Genomic DNA, 20718 nt, shown 5'->3' with positions numbered 1-20718 from the left:
TGGTAGAGCTGGATAGAGGGCCAGTGATAGGTGGAGGCAAAGAAGAGATTGCCAAAGATGTCATAGACAAAAGGACTAAGGTGGTGATATTAGCTAAGGAATGTGCTAATGGTGACATTAAGGGTAGAAAGCAGGACGAGAAAGTGACAGATGGCCGTAGTGGGGGTGGGGTAGGGGGAAGGGATCGATATGGGCTAAAAGGTGGAGATAAGGTGGGTGACTGCTTTGCGGAACACCTTTGGTCTGTCCGCAAGCATGACCCAGACCTCCCTGGCGCTTGCCATTTTAACACACCACCCTGCTCTCATGCCCACATGTCTGTCCTTGGCCTGCTGCAATGTTCCAGTGAAGCTCAACGCAAACTGGAAGAACAGCACCTCATCTTCCGATTAGGCACTTTACAGCCTTCCAGACTTAACATTGAGTTCAACAACTTCAGATCATGAACTCTCTCCTTCCCCACCCCCTTTCCGATTCCCCTTTTTTGTAATAATTTATAATTTAAAAAAATATATTTTTCTTTTCCCACCTATTTTAATCATTTTTAATTTATTTCCATTGTTTTATCTCCACCGTTCTTTTTTAATGGTTTGACTACCAACACCGGTTTCTTTCCGTTCCAGACTATGTGAGTTCAAACATACAATTAAATCTGCTTTTGTGTTATTAGCCTGAGTACGCTTCATTTATTTTGTAGGTGCAGGGTAGGCCAGTATGTAATTCTGGACATGGGTGGCTCGAACCTTTATTGCACAGGCATTGAGTGTATCTTGGGGGCCAAGGAAAGGGTCATTTGTGTGATCCATAGTGGATGCAGCAGCCCTGGCATGAGGTGGTAGTTCTTATTTGGCAGCCTAGCTGAAGGAGCATTGGATCAAGGTGTCCCTGGTGTCCCAGCATCCCTGAAGGTTACCAAGGTCTGGCTCCACGCCATCAGTGTTCTCCTCGACGTGCTCCTCTTGTGACTCACTACTGGAGTCATCCTCTGTGCAGCTGTGTCAACATCCTCTTCCTCCAGTGGGTCCCCCCCTTGCCAGTGCCAGATTGTGAAGAGTGCAGCATGCAACCACCATCAGTGACACACGCTCTGGGGAGTATTGCAGTGCTGAACGGTCCAGACATTGGAAGCGCATCTTGAGAAGACCTATGGTTCTCTCTACCACCGCTCTTGTGGAGCCATGGCTCCTGTTGTACCACTGCTCTGCACTGTTCTTGGGTGGCGGAGAGGCGTCACGAGCCACCTCTTCAGGGGATAGCCCTTGTCACCCAGAAGCCATCCATCCAGTCGGGCTGGAGCACTGAAGAGCCTCAGCACCTGGAAGTGTCTGAGGATGTACGCGTCTTGGGAACTGCCAGGGTATCTTGCAGAGACTTACAGAATCTGCATCCTGTGGTCTCAAACTATCTGCACCTTCATGGAGTGTCCAGTTCAAGCTGATCTCAGGCCTGATCATCTGGCAAATGGAGGTCACTGTCTCTCGAGAGGTGGAGGCTCCTTCGGCATTGCACCTCAGACATATCGAGGTAGCTGCATCACCGCCTGTAAACCGTGGCAGCAAGATAGTGGCGTCTTCTGCGGCTCCTTCCGCCTTGGACCTCCTGCTAGCCCTGCACCCCTTGTGCCTGCACCTTTCTTCCCACAGGTCGCTCCCCTGGAAGCTGCATTGGGACACCTGGCCTCCTCTCCCTCTATTCCTCCTCAGAGGAGGTGCCTCCAGCAGAGAACACAATCCCCATTATCAGGGTAAGGGAATGCTGCCTAATACCTGGAAGGGTCCACACGGTCCAAATCCTCAGGGGGCCTGCAAGACACCAATGAGTCCAGAAATGAAGTCTGGAAATGTTAAGAATGAAGCCCCGATCAGAGAATAAGCTGCAAAGTCTCAATAAGCCACCAGCAGCAAATATCTCCAAAACTCCTCACTACTCACATTGACAATGCAGCTGACCCTTCTTATCCTGCCCATGGATGAGGCTTTGCAAATTGTGGCCTGCCCGCCTGCCCGTGCAACGAACAAAAACTCGCATGGGCAACGTTAAATCGTCATCAGTTGGGTTGTTAAGGGCCTTAACTGGCCAGTTAATTAATGGCAGACGCAGCTCCAGTTCCCACACGCGCCCGCTGGGCGAAACATTGCTCACCCAACGTCATCGCGTGCCATTTTACGGTCGAACGGGTTAAGCGTGTGCCCAACCACTCAACGAAAAATTCTGCCCCCAGTGCTTCTGTGCTGGGATTTACCCAGACCCCAATCCCCAGTGTTTCTGTGCCGGGATTTATCCAGACCCAAGTCCCCAGTGTTTCTGTGCTGGGATTTACCCAGACCCGAATCCCCAGTGTTTCTGTGCTGGGATTTACCCAGACCCGAATCCCCAGTGTTTCTGTGCTGGGATTTACCCAGACCCGAATCCCCAGTGTTTCTGTGCTGGGATTTACCCAGACCCGAATCCCCAGTGTTTCTGTGCCAGGATTTATCCAGACCCGAATCCCCAGTGTTTCTGTGCCGGGATTTACCCAGACACGAATCCCCAGTGTTTCTGTGCCGGGTTGTACCAGACCTTGATCTCCAGTGTTTCCGTTCTGAAATTTATGTAAAATCTGATCAAGTGTTTCAGTGCTTTTACCCAAGGCTCAAATAATTTAACTCACAGAATAAAAGCTACATGTCACATGTGAATTGCTCCACTCTCTCAGTTTTTAAACTCGCAACTTGCTGATCAAAAATCACCCTGAATCTCACAGGTTCCAGCCGAACTGGAGGTCATCGCTGACAGCAAATCACAGGATGGGAGAGATCATTAAGCTAGTGTTAATAACTGTTGGATGAGCAGTCAACTACAGAATAAGTACAGCAGGATGACAGTGATTACAACTTGACAGCTATTGTGAAAATACAAGACAAGCAGAGATGAGTGCAAAATGGCATGCAAAAACTGTGGCAGGAGAGCTACCGTTAACATGAATCTACAAGACAAAAATTTGGTGACTCATTACAAACAAGATACTGCGATGTTGAGTCACAGTGATTAATATGGAACATCTAAGAAACCACAGGAAAAGAAAGACCAACAATGGACTGAGAACAAATTAATTGAAAAATAAGAGAATCCAGAAAAGAGTCATAATTCAGGGAACAAATCATTAAAAAACAATCTTGCATTGCCAGGTAAAACATATAGCAAAGACAAGTTACAGGGAGAGAGTACAAGAAGAATGCTCTTAGTAGGACAATGCCAGTTTAGTTTGTCCTCTACCTAATTTATCCCTTTGTTCTCAACTCCTCTGATCTTAAGATGCTCTGTGACTGACGGGAGTACTCTCATCTCTTAACAAAAGCTACATTTCTGTTAGCAGCTAGTACCCTGAAAGCTACAAGCACAAACGTGGTTTAACCATTCTTCATTCAAGTTTTCAATGACATAAATCAAAGTATTAAATATAGCAGAGCCCAAATACAATACAATGCTTCCAAATTATACCAGCCTCCCCTCCCTCAAACACACCATTTGATTCAACATTCAAATAATTCACCAGGGCAGATTTCAACTTGCTATTGAGTGATTGTGCATCATTGGCAAAAAGATGTTGGGTGTCGTTTGAGAAAATTTTTTTTCTCCTGCCTGCCACTTCCAAGTCCTCCCCCATAAGACACACTTCAGTACCTCATCAACATGAAAAAGGTGGTCAATATTTACAGGCTCAAGCATGATCCTTTCCTCATATTCATAAACTCACACTTCCAGCCGAAAGCAACATGTAACTTTTACCCTGGCAACCCTGCTCTCCCTAATCCAGGTACTCCGCAGGCAATTAACAGCACCTCTGCCTCAGGTGTCAGACAATTCCAGCATTTTATTTATTTTGTTTCAGATTTCCAGCATCGGCAGTATTTTAGCACCCACACATACTTTATTGTTTTGTAACTGCCAACAAGCTACAACTGGCAACAGTGGCAAAAGCCAGAAAACTAGGCTAAAACAAGTATCATTGAGAAGGTAACCCCATCATGATGCTTTCAATTCACTTGACTGGAATTGCAACCTGTTTTGAAAAGTTTGCTGGCTGCACTTTGACACCAACAACCATGTCACAGTGCCAGCTGCTTCTGCCTGAACTACAAAGCTAAAAACCTGAGTTATTTTTTTGGGGGGCAGTGGCATTAATAAGATTTTACATGGTTAAACATTTTTGATTTATTTGAAAGCTACTTTGCAGTGTGCGAAGAGATTTGGCACAGTTCACTCCCAACTTCCTCGGTGGAGGGTGAAATTTAATTTTAAGTGGGGACATTAGCAATAATTCACCCAACTATCTTGTCAGACCTCCGCCCAGTGGAAATCTGGTGTGTGCAGGAAGGGGGAAAAGAGGAAAGGAAAGAAGGGAAATACAATTTAATAAAATAGAAAAGCAGCCATAGAGATAGACAATTTCTACAGCAAGCAATATTATGCAAGGGTGACTGTGTTAGAAGATACATCAATAATTCCAAACATCACCAGAAAGAATTCAAAACAACTGAGTTATCTTGTAGATGGTTCCTTCTTTCAACTCTTTTTTTCTTCTTGTTTCCCTAAAGCAACATGTGCCTTAAAGTTATAGTTTATCTTCAGAGAGGATAAGTGATTCATATTTTAACCCACAATTTTTCTTTCACCACTTCCCACTTCAATGTTGCCCCCCACCAACCAAAGAGGAGGAACATTCTGACCTACAGAATCCCCTGGGTACTTCCACTGCTCTGTTTGACTTGAAAAATCAATGCTTTTCCACACTGTACAGGTTCAATAATTAGTACTTTAACATTAAATCTCTTTTCCATTTAATGTCTGTGCATTTTCCATGCTAAATTCCAAAATATAATGAAGCCTTTATACATGCAGTTGTTTTCAGACATCTCAATTTGGCTATTTATTTTCTTTAAACAAAATTATACCTTTTAGTCAGCACTACTCTCACCTTCAATTAAACCTTAGATTCACAACAATTCTATTTCATTAATCCCTAACCCCATCCCCGAGGCATTCCTTGAACCCACTACGTTATTCAGACAATGAAGATAATAGCAGTAAAGTGACAAGCCTATAGATAGTCAAATGGATGATGAAGAGCTTTGCGATAAGTTCACTCCTCCTTCCTCAAGCCATAATGATTTACGGATATTTTTCAGGCTGCAAAGCCTAGTGGGTGAAAGTGCTGGTAAAGAACTGAGATCAATGTGTAATATGCATAGCCAAATAGTAGAAAGGCAGAGAGTTTTACCATTTCTTTCCTACCAATGCTGCTGGTTTCCTAATTTTTTTTTGAGGGTAGTTCAAATGCTACATGCAAACCTGCCACCCAAATGCAGCAAAATACTGACGTCACTGTCTACACTCCCATTGTACATCGCAGGTTTACAAACTCAGCTACTGGGGCCCTAGTGTCTGCAAAGGGCTTCTGGGGTATGTGAGGTTATCAGACTTCTGCATATTCGGACTTACTAGCATGCCCATTTCTGGCGCTACATACTCGTTAAAAAGTGTTTCATTCAATTGTGACATTGTTTTCCTTTGGATACCTGACACTCCCAGATTTCCCAGTTGTGTGTCAATGCAGTATTTGCAGGAAAAGATGAAAAGACAAAAGGACCTCATAATGAATCAAAAGTTAGTTATTTTGACCACAGGAAGTAGTGCTAGGACAAAGTAGTAACAATGAGGAAACTGAAAAATGTACACAAAGTACAAGTAGCATCAAATCAAAGGAAAATCCCAAGAAAGACAGGAGGGAGGGAGCTTTGTACAAAGTGAACCATATTCAAAGTGAAGGAGGTCATAACAGACACTTATGATCTAACATGGCTTCCTTGGTCAACTATTCCATAAAGGAGATGCAGACTTTGTGATGCAAATGTTGAAGGCAATAGAAAAGTCCATCAGTTGAATAGTCATTCAAAAACAATAATGCTCAGTGAAAATGCACATTTAAATACAAAACAAAAAATAAAAAAATACCTGGAAAAACTCAGCAGGTCTGGCAGCATCGGCGGAGAAGAGTACAGTTGACGTTTCAAGTCCTCATGACCCTTCAACAGAACTAAGTAAAAATAGGAGAGGGGTGAAATATAAGTTGGTTTAAGGGTGTGGGGTTGGGGGGGGGGGGTGGTTGTTGGGACAAGCAAGCAGTGATAGAAGGAGATATCCAAAAGATGTCACAGACAAAAGAACAAAGAGGTGTTGAAGGTGGTGATATTATCTAAAAGAATGTGCTAATTAAGAATGGATAGCAGGACAAGCAAGGTAGCTCTAGTGGGGGTGGGGTGAAATAAGACTAAAAGGGCATAAAAGGTATAGATAAATGATTGGTGGAATACATTAAAAATAATGGAAATAGGTGGGAAAAGAAAAATCTATATAAATTATTGGAAAAAACAAGGAGGAGGGGGAAGAAACGGAAAGGGGGTGGGGATGGAGGAGAGAGTTCATGATCTAAAATTGTTGAACTCAATATTCAGTCCGGAAGGCTGCAAAGTGCCTAGTCGGAAGATGAGGTGCTGTTCCTCCAGTTTGCGTTGAGCTTCACTGGAACAATGCAGCAAGCCAAGGACAGACATGTGGGAAATCCAAGCAGCTACTTTTGTAGACAGAGTCAGGTAGAAAGATATACCAGCTGATCTAAATGTCTGAGTAGGATGGCTTTCAATTCCCCTGATGGTTTCTGTTAGCAAGGGAGCAAAAACACAAAGACCCCACAATCCAATTTACTGATCTCTGCCATTGAGAAAGTTATTTTCAATTCATGTTACAGATTTTGATGGTGAGGGGTCTTAAAAAATGTTTTAAAAAAATATTGTGTCACTGAAGAAAGCCAGCTGGTTTATTTAGAGTATCCATCAAAAAAATCAAATGGATGTTTTGGGCATTGGTCTACCCCATGTGATTCTACTTTCACGGTAGTAGGTCCTGCCCTGAGTGGACCTAAAATGCTCAACCTACAAAGATTGAAAAACCAGGTTTTCCTCAACCAGCAGAACATTATAAAGAGTACTTTGGTTTCCTCAGCACAGATTTTGTGAATGATTCTGGGAATCAGAACAAACAGAGAAAAGTAGTAAAAGAACAGTCTTTTCCAGTAAGTCCATAAACTGATGATCTGACTGTTACTGCTGCATTATCCTGGCTTAACTATACAGAATTTCTGCAACTTCTGTCCTGAAATGTAACGCAAGATTTATTTCTCCACTACCTCAGTTGTCCACTGGATTTAAGTTATGATAGAGCCCACTTAAGACTGGATCTCATCTCTTTTAATGGTGCTTGTTTTAATGTATATTAATGATGTCCTGCTTGGTAATTCTATGCGACTCTAACTGTCTTTCTACCTGTGGACAAGTACTTCAACACCGGTCTCGCTACCTCATGGAAAATAGGAGGACTATTAACAGTCAAATATTCAAAACTGCATCCCTACACTCCAATAAGAACATAAGAAATAGCAGCAGGAACAGTCCATTTGGTCCTTTGAGCCAGCTCCTCCATTTTATAGGATCATGTTGATCTTCTATTGTAACTCTCACTTCTCACCCATCCCCACACACCCAGATTCTCTGCGTGCCCAAAAATCTAGCAAACTCTTGACTTGAATATACTCAAAAGCTGAGCATCTACATCCCCCAGAGCTAAAGAATTCTAAAGATGCACAACTTTGATTGAAGAAATTTCTCATCTCAGTCCTAAAAGGCTGATGGCCCTCTTATGCTGAGATAGTTACTCCAAGTTTTAGATTCCATAGCCAGGGGAAATATCCTCCCAGTGTCAACACTGTCAAGTCTCTTAGGAATTTTATCTGTTTCAATGAGATCACCTCCTATTTTTCTAAACTCTAGGCAGATTGCCTAATGTACTCAATTCCTCCTCAGAGGATAATCCCTTCATCCCAGGAATCTGTCTAGTGAACTTTTGTTGCACTCCCTCCAAGATTACTATATTCTTCCTTAGGTAAGGAGACCAAAACTGTATACAGTACTCCAGGTGGGGTCTCACCAAGGCTCTATAGAATTGTTGTAAGGCTTCTTTGCTCTTATACTTCAATAAAGGCTAACGTATCATTTGCTTTTCCAATTGCTTGCTGTACTGGGATGTTACCTTTTTATGATTATGTACAAGGACACCCAGGTGCTCTCTCCGATGTCTCAATTTTGTCTCAGCTTGCCCCTGACAAAGTCTCTCGATGTGTTCGGTGCCTTCCCGAATAAACCTTCTCCATTTTGGTCTGTTACAATCCAGGGGAGCATCAGGTGGCAGGATGTATCAAGAGAGGTTAGTAAAGTGTATGGGATCTTGAGTTTCATCAACAGAAATATTGAGTACAAAAGCAGGGAAGTTATGCTGAACCTTTATAAAGCTCTAGTTAGGCCACAACTAGAGTAGTGCATCCAGTTCTTCTGGTCATTACACTTTAGGAAGAATGTGAGGGTCCTTGAGAGGGTGCAGAGGAGATTTACCAGAATTGTTCCATGGATGAGGGGTTTTAGCTACAAAGTTAGAAGCTGGGGTCATTCTCCTAGGAGCAGAGGAGAGATTTGGTACAGATTGAGACAGGTTTAGATAAGGTAGACAAAGAAAAGCTGTTCCCATTTGCTGATGGTACAAGGACAAGGGGACATAGATTTAAAGTTTTGGGCGAAAGATGCAAAGGAGATGAGAGGAAGTCCTTTCTCGTGCAGCAATGACCTGAAACCAACTGCATAAAAGGGTGATGGAAGCGAAGGCGATGAACAATTGCTCTACAGACAGCCAATATGGACTTGATGGGCTGAATTACCTCCATCTGTGCCATAATGGCTCTGTGATTCCTTTCTTGAATAACAGAATAATGTTTGCTACCTTCCAATCTATGGCAACTATTCTAAAATTTAAGGAATTCTGGAAGATCAAAAGCAACGCATCCACTATTTCTGCAGTCATAAGTAGACCTTGGACATACACCATCAGGTCAGGGAGATTTGTCAGCTTTTAGTCTAATTAATTTCTTTAGCATTATTTCTTTAATAATACTAATTTCCCAAGGTTCCTTATTCTCACTAGGGCCCTGGTTCTCTATTTCCAGAATGCCTTTTGTGCTTTTTACTGTGGAGACAATTATAAAATCTTTGTTAATTTCTTTTTCATTTCTTTCACCATTACAATTTCTCCTGTCCCTGCTTGCAAAAGACACATTCTTTTGTTAATCTCTTCCTTTTTACATACCTAAAGAAGCTTTTACAATCTATTTTATTCTTCTTGCTAGTTTAGCCTCATATTCTATTATTTCTTTCTTTTATCAATTTCTTGGTACTCCTTCACTGAATTCTCAAAACCTCAATCTTCAGGGATCATACTCTTTTTTGGTAACATTATGAGCCTCCTTCTTTAATCTAATGACAACTTAACTGCTCTTGTTAGCCAAGGTTGGGTCACTTTTCCTGTGGGCTTTTTTATTCCTTAAGGGAATGTGAAATGGTTGCAAATTTTGAACTAATTCTTTAAATATTTGCCATTGTCATATCATTTAGTCTAGTTTCTTAAACTACCTTAGCCAACTCGTTCCTTCCATCTATGTAATTTGCTTTGTTCCGATTTATGATCCTTGTTTTGGAATTAACTAAATCACACTCAAACGCAATATAAGATTCTGTCATATTCTGATCATTCTTCCCCAGATACTCCTATGCTAAAAGTTTATTAATTAACCCTTTCTCTTCGCACAATACTAGATCAGAAATATCCTGTTTCTTGTTTGGTCCCTAGAATTACTGATCTAGAAAACTATCTTCACTGCATTCCATGAACTTATCCTCCATGTGATTACTGCAAATTTGGTTTTCCCAGTCTGTATCAAGATTAAAGCACCTGTGATTACTGTATTACCTTTGTTATATGCAGCTCTAATTTCCTGATTTACATCTGCTATAACTGTTGTTAGGGGGCTTACAAACTAGTCTCACTAGTGTTTCCTGCTGCTTGTTATGTTTTAGCTCCACCCAAACTGATTTTCTGAGTTAAGATCCTTTCTCTCTATTGTATTTAACCCATCCATTATCATTAGGGCTAATGAGGAGGCAGTCGCCCACAGCCCCACCCCAATTTTGCCTGTTTCTTCTGAAAGTCAAGTATCCTGGAATATTTAGTTCCCAACCTTGGTCAAGCTGCAACTATGTCTCTGTGATGGCTACTAGATTAAACCCAGTTATTTCTATCTGGGATATTAATTAATCTATTTTGTTGTGAATGTTTAGTGCGTTCAGAAATAGTACCTTTGGCTTTAACTTTTTTCCACTTTTCCCTGATGTTATCTTTGTCACTCATACCCTGTTACCTTTGTTATGCCCTATGTCCCTGCCAGAGTCACTTTGCTTATTTTTGTCGAAATCGTAATTCTGCTCTACAACCTTGACTTTTCTCTTACTGCATTTGAAGTTACCCTTTCCTGAATCATCCCACCATCCTCTACTTTATTAGCTTAAAGCCATAGCCTGAGCTGTATGGTTTGGCAGGACACTGGTCCTAGGCCCTGTACAAATGAAGCCTGCCCCAAATGAACAGCGTTTCCTTTCCCCAGAAGTGGGGCCCCATGAATCAAAATCCTTACCTTTCATATTATTCTTCCAGCCACACATTTAACATTCTAATCCATCCGTCCCCATGATAATTGGCAAGTGGCTCAGGTAAAAATCCAGAGATTATTACATGTGGACTCTTACATTTTAATTTGGACCCTGGCTCAAATTCTTTCAGAAGGACCTCAATTCCTAGTTCTACCTCTGTCATCAGCTCCCATGTTTAAATTCAGGATTACTTTTAACTCCCAGTCCTTCGCCACGATCTAACCCTTTGGTTTTCTTTTCCAGGAATCGCAGGTGTAACACTGCCTCCTTTTGTGCAATCAGTTCATTAATCTGTCAAGTAAAAACCTCTTCAGCTGTTTTAAGAAATTTGTTAAGATTATGTTGATGTTCAGCTACAAAAGCTTGATATTCCTTTTTATTCAGTTCATGAATTTTTGTGATTTCTTTTTCTTTCTTCCACCCACAATGTTTGAGCTTTGTCTAATTTATTTTTAGCAACGGCTATTGCCTCTTTGTTTTGAAGTTTTAATTTACGTTCAAGAACACTTACTCTTCCTCACAGCTCTATTGTGTCAGCACTGGACTCAGCTTTTCCACTCTCCTTCAAAGGATTTCCTTCTTTTCCATCATTAGTTTCCAGTACTGTTGCTACCTGCTTCGCCTCACCTTGCTCATACTTTTTCTGCATTTTTAATTCAGACGGCTGTACATTGTTGCTAACTGTCATTAACTTTTCCTTTTCAGCCTGATGTTCCAAGGTCATTTTTAACTCTGACTTTTTGGACACATCTTTAATCCAAACATTATTATTTTTTAAACAGCAGGTTTACAGAATGTCATGGATTCGTTTAAGTTACTCAGCTTTTCCTGTACAATTTCAGTTTCATCAGCCTCAGAAAGCATTCCCGAAACCATGGAAGATGGCAATACCTTATCCCCAGCCAAATGGTTTCCTCACAAGAAATCAACACCTTCAATGAGTAACGTTGGAATGACATCCACAATAACAGGACCAGTGACTAAGCCATATTTTAAGTTAACCTTCCACAAAGGAATAGATAAACAATTTCCATCAATACCTGAATCAATACTTTTATTCAGCAAACTTTCTGGAGAGAGCTTCATGATGCCTGCCAACAGTGACTGTGCTGATCCTGTATCTCTAAGGATAATAATCAATTTGCCTGCCTCACTTGATGAACATGGGGACACTTTACCCTCAAGCAAGAAATCTCTATAGCTTTCCATCTGCCGATTCACCCTCTTGGTGACAGTGGGGAGACTCCCCGCTTGTCATGAACATTTTGAAGAAATTACAAATTTCATTTACTGTACTGCTTCCAGGTCAAAGGTCTTCACAGCAGATTCCCACAACTCACAAGACTGACTATCTTGCTTGTGCTTTGTTCTGTCAGTTTACACGTCTAAAAATTGTAATCAACGGTTTCCTGTCTAGTCCTCTTTCTACTTTAAACACCATCATAAATCACCTTATTCGACCGAGCCTTTTGTTAACTCCACTTGTGCTCGGTGACTGTATTTACTTCTATGAAGGAATGAAGTTTGTTGTTGCATTGTCAACGTACTTACCCTATCTTAGGTACCAGATTGCCTTGTTTGCAAGTTTGCTTCATCATACAATACTTCATTATTTCTAAACAGAGATTTGGTAGTACGGAACTTGAATATTGCTGAAGAGAGAGAAATGTTACCTAAGCTTTTCATCTTGCACTCATCAGGTCAAATGCAAGAATGCCAATTTCAAATGATCCCAGCATCTTATGCTATAGGAGAAAAGGGTGCTGACTGGTTGGCAAGTTGACTCTGATTGGCCAAGGCGTGCCGTGGAGAAAATAACGGGAACTTTAGGCTCCCCAAGCCTCCGGGAAATTCAAGAAAGACGCAAGGTTTGAACATGTTCCTTTTGTTTGCAGAAAACAGGTCCCTGTGTATGAATGTCTGTTGCTTCTAGCAAGTGTAAATGAGTCATGTTACTGGCTCGACTGATTATCTTAAACTGGTTGTTAGTGTAGCTATTAGCGCACTCAGGATTGTTCAGCAAGTGCTACCCAACTGCGGAATCACATCTAACAGTAGACCTTTGGTTGTGGGTTTTGCAAGTGCGGACTTGTTTGAGTATGATCTATACTCTGCCTATTACAAAAAAATTGAAGGAATATGCTGTTTGATTCGAACAACCAATTGCTAAAATGTAGGGACCTGGCATCACACCTGTACTGAAATTCATTGACGACGTTGCTCAATTGTGTGGTAGACAGAACGCCTTTTTGGACTTATGGTAGCATCCTGTTTCACTCACATAGCCACTGCATAGTAGCAATTTGAAACTACTCCCTTAACCTGTTGTTCAAACTTTTGAGATATTTTGCCTTTCTAGGGTAATTTGAGGTAGACTGGGTACTTTTCAGGTCTGAACATGATGGCCTTTGGCCCATTTGCAAGTGTGCGCAAACAATGATCTGATCAGGATAGTCACTGTCTCACAGGATAGCTTCAATGCGCTCTGCTTCTGTTTCAAGCTTGTAAAGTAAGCAAATGACTAGGACCTTATTTACAATATTGCCGATAAGGTCAATCTTATAGCACATGGATCTATACGAATCTCAAAGAGCATATTGACCAGTGAAGGTAGGCTTGCAGTATACAGAAATGGAGAACCCATTAACGGATTTCTCAATTAGCATATTGAGAAAAGGTAGTGCGTTAGACTGCTCCCTCTCAAAAGTGAATTTGAGCATGGGATAGAGTGCAATGTGTGTAAGGAAATCCTGTTGCTTTCTCCATGGCAACACCTTGACCAATCCGAGTCAACTTGCCAACCAATCAGCACCCTTTTCTCCTGTAGTATGAATTGTTGTGATCGTTTGATAATTTGACATTCTTACGTTTGTAAGGTGAGTGCAAGATGAAAAACTTCAGCAACATGTCTCTCTTTTCAGCAATAAACAGGTTTCTTGGTGATTGCCAGTCTGCAACACTTCTGAAGAAATCTCCAACATTAAATTTTTCATCTAGATATTTTTTGCTCCACTCAAAAGGCCTGATTAGAACCAAATCTTAAAATAATTATTAATGATAATTTTTTCTTTACTTTTATATCTCATATCTGCTTTCTGTTCATTACCTCATTAATTACATATTTGTGCACTTTTTATATTCAGAAGTACAACTTGGGCTCTCCAGACAGCCTCAACATGACACTGTGTCCCTCACTAATTTCCCTTGTTGAATGGTCAGGCAATTATTTATTCTCTGTGGAAACTAAAGGATGAGGAGAGCTAATTTCGTGGTGAATAAAGGTGATTTTAGTGAATAAATGTTTTTGGACTAACTACTTGAGGTCAATACAAATTAGCCATTCTGTTCAGGATTTGAAGTAAAAGTAGTAAAAAAAGGTTTCAACTCTTACACTGGCCATCCAAACACAACGTAACAATGAATCACCAACATATCACTATAAAGTGAAACTGGACCACATGGATAGAGGCAATAGTTAAATTCTCAATTATATGACCAACAGCACAGCAAGTGAGATTGACCATCGGACCAAGAGTTAGGCATTACTCCATTTTCTCTACTCCACCAGTTTGTGTCCATGAAAACTAAAAATAAACTATTAATGGGTGCATAATAAGAGGGAAATAAATACAAGAGTCACATGTGCAAGTCCACAACTAGGAATACCTATATTGTTCATTTCATTAATCCTGATTTTTTCCTTATTAGTACAGGAGTGGCAACCAAGGCTTGCCTGTACTCATTAAATGGAGATAAAAACAGAAAATGCTGGAAAAATGCAGCAGGTCTGGTAGCATCTGTGGAGAGAGAAACAGAATTAATGTTGAGTTTGTGTGACTCTTCTTCAGAGCTGGGGAAACCAAAGGATGAGGAAAGCTAATTTCTTGATGAATAAAGGTGATTTTAGTGAGTTTTTCCAGCATTTCCTGCCTTTATTTCAACATCTGCAGTATTTTCCTCTCATTAAATTGAGATTGGAGAGCCGTGAGCTAAGACAACAAAGCAAAAGCTTTATTCCAAAGGGGAGTTGCTCCATTTCCAAGAGATAAACCATGTGAAACGTGATGAACATTCCCCTCACTCCATACAAAATTGAATGGAGCTAGATTTGAAGAAATATATTTTTGGCTGGTAAAGACAAAGGATCTCTCCAACATTTTTTTATTTTAGAAAAAAGAGTGGCTTATAGTATCTTGGAATTTCAGGCACACATCACAGCCTACTCCATCTAACTATGCACCCTAAGCCTAGATCTTGTATATAGGGCAACCACTCTCTGCAGTGTTTCCATTAGTGTATTTTCTGCATTGCAGATTTCACCAAAATGCCAGTCTTTTGACACCAGAAAAGGACACTTTTCAATATTGTAAAAACATACAAGAAAAGTTAAAGCAGAATAAAAAGTCTCTAGTAAGTTTGTTGGTATTAGAAATACTTACATTTATATAGCGTCTTTCATGTCACTGGATGTCTCAAAGTGCTTTACAGCCAATGAAGTACTTTTGAAGTTCAGTCACTGCTGCAATGTAGGTAACAAGGCAAACAATTTGCATATAGCAAGCTGCCACAAACAGCAATATAATAATTACCAGATAATCTTTTGTTTTTGTGATGTCGATTGAGGGATAAATATTGACCGGGGCATTGGGGATAACACCCCTATTCTTCTTTAAAATAGTGCCACAGAATCTTGTACATTGATTAAGGGGGCAGATGAGGCCTCAAATTAAAGTCTTGTCTGAAAGATGGAATCTCCGGCAGTGCAGCACTCCCTCAGTACTGCACTGGAGAGCCAGCCTGGATTTTTGTGCTCAAGGTCTAGAGTGTGACTTGAACCCAGAAGCTGGTGACACAGTGGCTGGAGTGCTAAAAACTGAGCCATATTTCATTTAGCTGTTACATTTCATGACATTATTCTGGAGAAATGAAAGACAATAGGGACAAGAATTTTAAATTCTGAAGTACTTATCTCTCTTCTTATGGGGCAGCAGTATGAAAGGAAATACTTGGCTTAGGTGATGGTAGTGGATCAAAAGAAGAGGGTATTGCAGTAAAGGATACAAGGGTTGTTGTCATCGATGCTGCAGTTGTCCAGGATAAGTGGAATGCCACCCAATTCTCGGACCTGTACAGAGCAGAAGAAGAAAAAGTTAAACTCAAATCTAGCACGGCATTGCTTCTAATTGTGATGTTCTAGGCATTAGTTAGGCTATTTTATAACACAGAGAAACTGAGGAGCATGTCAGACCTTCAAATTATTTCTCTTTCCCTTCCTAAGCAGTGGGAAATACCATTGTTGGGTTGAATGGGCAGGTAAGTGGTCAATTCCCCCTTGTTTCTGTCAACCATTTTTAGTGATATCTGGTGCTCTAGGGCACTTTTCCACCCTTTCTCCCCCCTCCTCAGTAGGGACGATAGCTGGTGTTAAAGTGCCAGTGATTGGCTGAGTGGATTTATTCAGAATATTCTCACTCAATTCTTGTCCAAGCAGCTGCTGCCCAGTTCTCAATGCTTCAAAAATTATGGCAGTTGACTACATGAGGAAACTGCAGATACAAGTTCATGCCTTCCATTCCATACTACAGTATGTTGGTGCAATAAGTTCCGAAAATTAACAAACGGAGAGGAGAAAAATCCTAACACAAAAATGAGGAGTTTTGGGGATTAAAAAGCTGTAAAAAAAACGATAAATCTAAAGATCAAACAATGAGAGAGATAATTCAGGTATAAGATGATAAGCCATTCCCTTTCTTGAAATATTCCAGATTGCAGTTGTTCTCTGGACAAGCTCTTGCATAGCTCAATTTACATGACTTTACAAGTCAAAATTAAGTTCTAAAACTCTATCCAGCTGTATACTTAAATTAATTGCAGCATCACAATCACATTAATGTAGAGATGCCATTAGCTATTAAAATAGTACAGTGAGTTTACCCACCCTTGAATGATAAATTTATGTAAAATTCATGTTTGACCGGTGTTGTTAATCATCTGCCTGTCTGCTTTATGGTCAGAGAGTGACTAGATTTCAGTGAAGCCTCAATATGAGTCACTGCACCTATGGACTTTGATGTCACCTGCAGTTAAGAGTAATGAGACAAAGTGCATTAACAAAGAGATTAATCAAAATGAAAATCCAGAAAAAATGAAATGGAAACTCCTGCTGGATAGATTTGTTCTCTCTCCTCTTGTTAAGAGCAGCAATGTGCAAGTTGCTGCTCAAGTAAACAGCAGCTTGGCACTGTACACACCAGAGAAGAAAGGGATGTAAACTGAATCACCTCTCCTGCTGAGTTCCTGATCTCATCTATGCTACGCAGGGTGGCACTAAGGAGGGGCCAGCGTTTCTCTGCAGGGGTAAGGAATTATCACAGAAGATGCTGCCAATGGCAGCCAATCAACCACAGCATTGCTGATTGCCTGTGAGCAGCCTCACCACCCACAATTCTCCATTATAAGTGTGCGTCATTGAAGGTTCAAGAAAGGTTGAGTAAATATTGCACTATTGAATGGAAATTAGGGGCTGTGTCTTACAATTTTCTTTTCTATACTAAATTAACTCCTACAATCACCGCATCACACTTCACCACCTCCCCTCCTACTCATGGGGTGGAATTTTCTGAATTTAAGTCACTGTCATAACATGAGACCATTAGCAGGTCAGGAACCTGTTGACAGCTTCAACAGCCTTTTAACTGAACCGCGACATTAGCATTCTACCTTTGGATTACCTGCCCAAACAGCAAGGGAGATTAGAATGACACACTAGATCTGTCAAAGAAAGGATTTCTAAGTAAATGGTCCCCAGCAAGGGTTACAATGGCCCAATTAAGCATGGACTTTTGAGGACAACCTCTCAAATCAGAAGTCATGGTTGGAGCGCTCTTCAATTTCACTGTTCAAAGCCTTCCCAGCCTGTCAGTTTCACTAGAGAAGCTCTCTCTGTGGTGCACTCAAATGATCAGACTGAAGCTCTGCAGTCCTGCCACATCTAGTAACAAGTGGTGATGGACAATTAAACAACTAACAGGGGGAGGAGGTTCCACAAATACCCCCATCCTCAATGATAGGGGGGCCCAGCACACCACTACAAAAGGAAAAGGCTGAAGCATTTGCAATCATCTTTGGTCAGAAGTGATGAGTGGATGAACCATCTTGCCCTCCTCCTGAGGTCCCCAGCATCACAGATGTCGGTCTTCGGCCAATTCAATTCACTCCATGTTATATCAAGAAATGGCTGAATGCACTGGACACTGCAAAAACTATGGGCCCTGACAACATTCCAGAAAACAAATAAAGAGAAAAAAAAGATCCTGACAACATACTCTCCACTTCTAGGTTTCACCCAAGTGGGACTGAAGGCGAACTGGGAACCACTGTGCAGCTGTCGGGTAAGATTTTTAAATGTTGTTAGAAATCCATATCTCCAAGAACTATATGTTTTTTTTTAAAGTGTAAGGACATTTAATTATTTGGACTTTCTTGGGAACTGACCTAGATTTTTAAAAAAGGTTATGGACTGTGAGCAGGCTGCTTTCTTCCAAGCAATCACATGACTTCAGCTAAATGACCAACAAGGCCTGGTAAAATAAGAACTAATTGTTTACTTGAGTTAATTGCTGGCATTAAACATGGAGAAGTACTGATTCGTCAGCTGAGTGGGGATGGGTGGGTGGTAACGAGCAGGACGTTTCTTGCCCATGTTTGACCTGATACCATGAGACTTCTTGGGATCAGGAGGCAATGTTGAGGACTCCCAGGGCAATTCCCTCTCGACTGAATACCACCGTGTCGCCCCACCACCTCTGCTGGGTTTATCCTGCTGGTGGGACAGGACCTACCCAGGGATGGTGATGGTGGTGTCTGGGACATTGTAAGGTATGATTCCACGAGTATGACTATGTCAGGCTGTTGCTTGACTAATCTGTGGGACAACTCTCTCCCAATTTTGGCACAAGCCCCCACGTGTAAGTAAGGAGGACTTTGCAGGGTTGACAGGCCTGGGTGTGTTGTCATTTCTGATACCTAGGTCGATGCCAGGTAGTTTGTCTGCTTCATTCCTGTCAGACTTCGTAGCGAAGTAGCATCCAGATCCAATATTTTTTGGGGATTTAACACCCTGCTTGCGCCCAAACTTGCCTCCCTGTGACTATGAAAGCTCCCCCATACACTCTGACCTCCTTCTCACTGCATGATTGCACTCTTACTTCCCTACACCTCACATATTTCACACATCTGCATTCTTTGACCACAACAGGCACTCCTGCAAAACAGCTCAGAAAGCTGTCACTACTACTCTCTTCCTTCTTGCAGGAGAGAGTCACATCCAATATGAGGCAGTAGATGGTGTGACCAGAGATTGTCTGAACATCCTCTCCCTACTTGAAGACGGTATGCTGGGCATCATGGGCAGGGGGCAAGTCAGAGTACTGGAGGAAATGTTGCATAGCGTTCCTTTATACTTTAACTTTTTTCCCTTCTCAATTCTATTTCACCTCACACAACCTACATGGCAACATGCCTGCACCCCACCAATAACTCTGCCAATACCCTTGTCAGTGTCACATAGTGATTTGGGCCACACGCAGCCCATGTCAAGAAACTGCAGTCTGTATCTGGGCCTTCAGGGCCATGTGGAATATCCTCAATGGAACTTCAGTAATCTTCCAAGCTGTAGACACTGGACTTACATCTTTTACAAGCACTAGAATAGGTAATCAAATAGCTAAGACCGGCACTAGTGAATTGCAAAGGGTGATTCTTTATTATTTCAGTTAACTGTTATTCAAATCTAAAGTGAGTCACTGAAGTAACATTTCTGCTTTCTGTTGCTGTTCATATTTGTCATTAGTTGAGGCCAAGACCTATGAGGTAGGACAGGAGGAAGGCAATCAGATAGAGGCTGGGACTATGATGGGGGGAGGTTCAGATGAAGCATTTTGGGGCAGCTTGGGGAACTAGTGTGCGTGCTGCTTCCGCTCTTACGTCTCTTCTATTTCTGGACACCCAGGTTAAGCTTTCAGTATAAAGGAGTTAAACAGCATGCAACACATGACCACAAATCTGGAAACATGGTTAGGACTGTACGGCAAACCTCCTCCAGGACAGTCCAGGCAGTGAAATGGTTGCATGAGCATGTGATAGCCAGTCAATGAGATTTCTGGTGGTGGTATGACTCTCATTATAGGCCAACTTCGCATCTGTTTATGGGTTCTTGACAGGAGCCATTTCCAAAGGGGTTATCCCTTCTCACCAATGAGCCAGCTTGAGTCCTGGTTGGTGTAAAGCCAGCACAGAAGACTGTTACATCACAAATGATTCATGATCTGCCGAATGTGCTGCCTGTGGTTGCAATCAAGTTGATTATTCAGAAGTGGTATCCTTTTCCATCACTTTCTGTTGACAAAGAGACTGATGGCGAGCATACAGGCCAATGTGGATGCAGCTTAATGCATCCTGGTCCGTGAAAAGAGGGAAATTCCTCGTGTTCATTCATCTAGCCTCAGACTGCCCATGGGAAACGTGATATATGTGGCTCCTGCTGGTGTAGAGTCTCGGCTACCTCTCTAACAAAGCACATGATGAGTCAGGTACCAGGGAGTACCATTTTCATCAAAGAGTCTATGTTTAGATATGTTGATGTTTTAGAATGCTTCTGGAAAAGTCTTAGATGCCTCGAAGACACTGATGACAAGGTGGCAGGCTGTACACTTATGGCATTCATTTTTAAGCTTAAGATCATGGAGTTGATATTATTGAATGGAGTTGCATACAAAATTTATAATTAATTTTAGCTTAGCTTTAGCTTTAGGACAGTTGACAATTTAGAAATATTCAGCAAGTATGTCACCTCTGAGGCCAAGATCATAGGAGTAGCTCCAGAAATTTTGACAAAAGTATGCTTCTGGATTAAAATAATTGTGAATAGGCTTTCTGACAATTTATTTCAAAGGAACTTATGCATTTGATTTTTTTTCCAAAGCTGTCAAATGGGATAAAAAAGATTAACCTTCAGCTCAGTATTCCACAATGCACCAACATGCCCCACAGACTGGATGCCTCCCAATACAAAATCTCTTTTGAAGAGTACATT

General features: G+C 41.4%; 1 protein-coding gene across 5 annotated transcripts in view; it reads right to left on the bottom strand.

Moving 5' to 3' along the window:
- atxn10 (ataxin 10) overlaps positions 1-20718 on the bottom strand; it is a 264516-nt gene that overhangs the window by 47619 nt on the left and 196179 nt on the right. For all 5 annotated transcript variants that reach the window (XR_013580227.1, XM_078568304.1, XM_078568303.1 and 2 more), the window contains exon 10: positions 15687-15750. Coding sequence is in view for 4 of the 5 variants with exons in the window: in XM_078568304.1 (XP_078424430.1) it covers positions 15687-15750 (64 nt within the window). In the remaining variant the exon portion in view is untranslated. The remainder of the gene's footprint in view (positions 1-15686; positions 15751-20718) is intronic.

The sequence above is a fragment of the Cetorhinus maximus genome, chromosome 22 (genome assembly GCF_964194155.1).
Source record: "Cetorhinus maximus chromosome 22, sCetMax3.hap1.1, whole genome shotgun sequence".
Classification (NCBI taxonomy): Eukaryota; Metazoa; Chordata; class Chondrichthyes; order Lamniformes; family Cetorhinidae; genus Cetorhinus; species Cetorhinus maximus.
The sequence above is the reverse complement of the archived record's forward strand: the minus strand, read 5'-3'. Positions and strand labels throughout refer to the sequence as shown.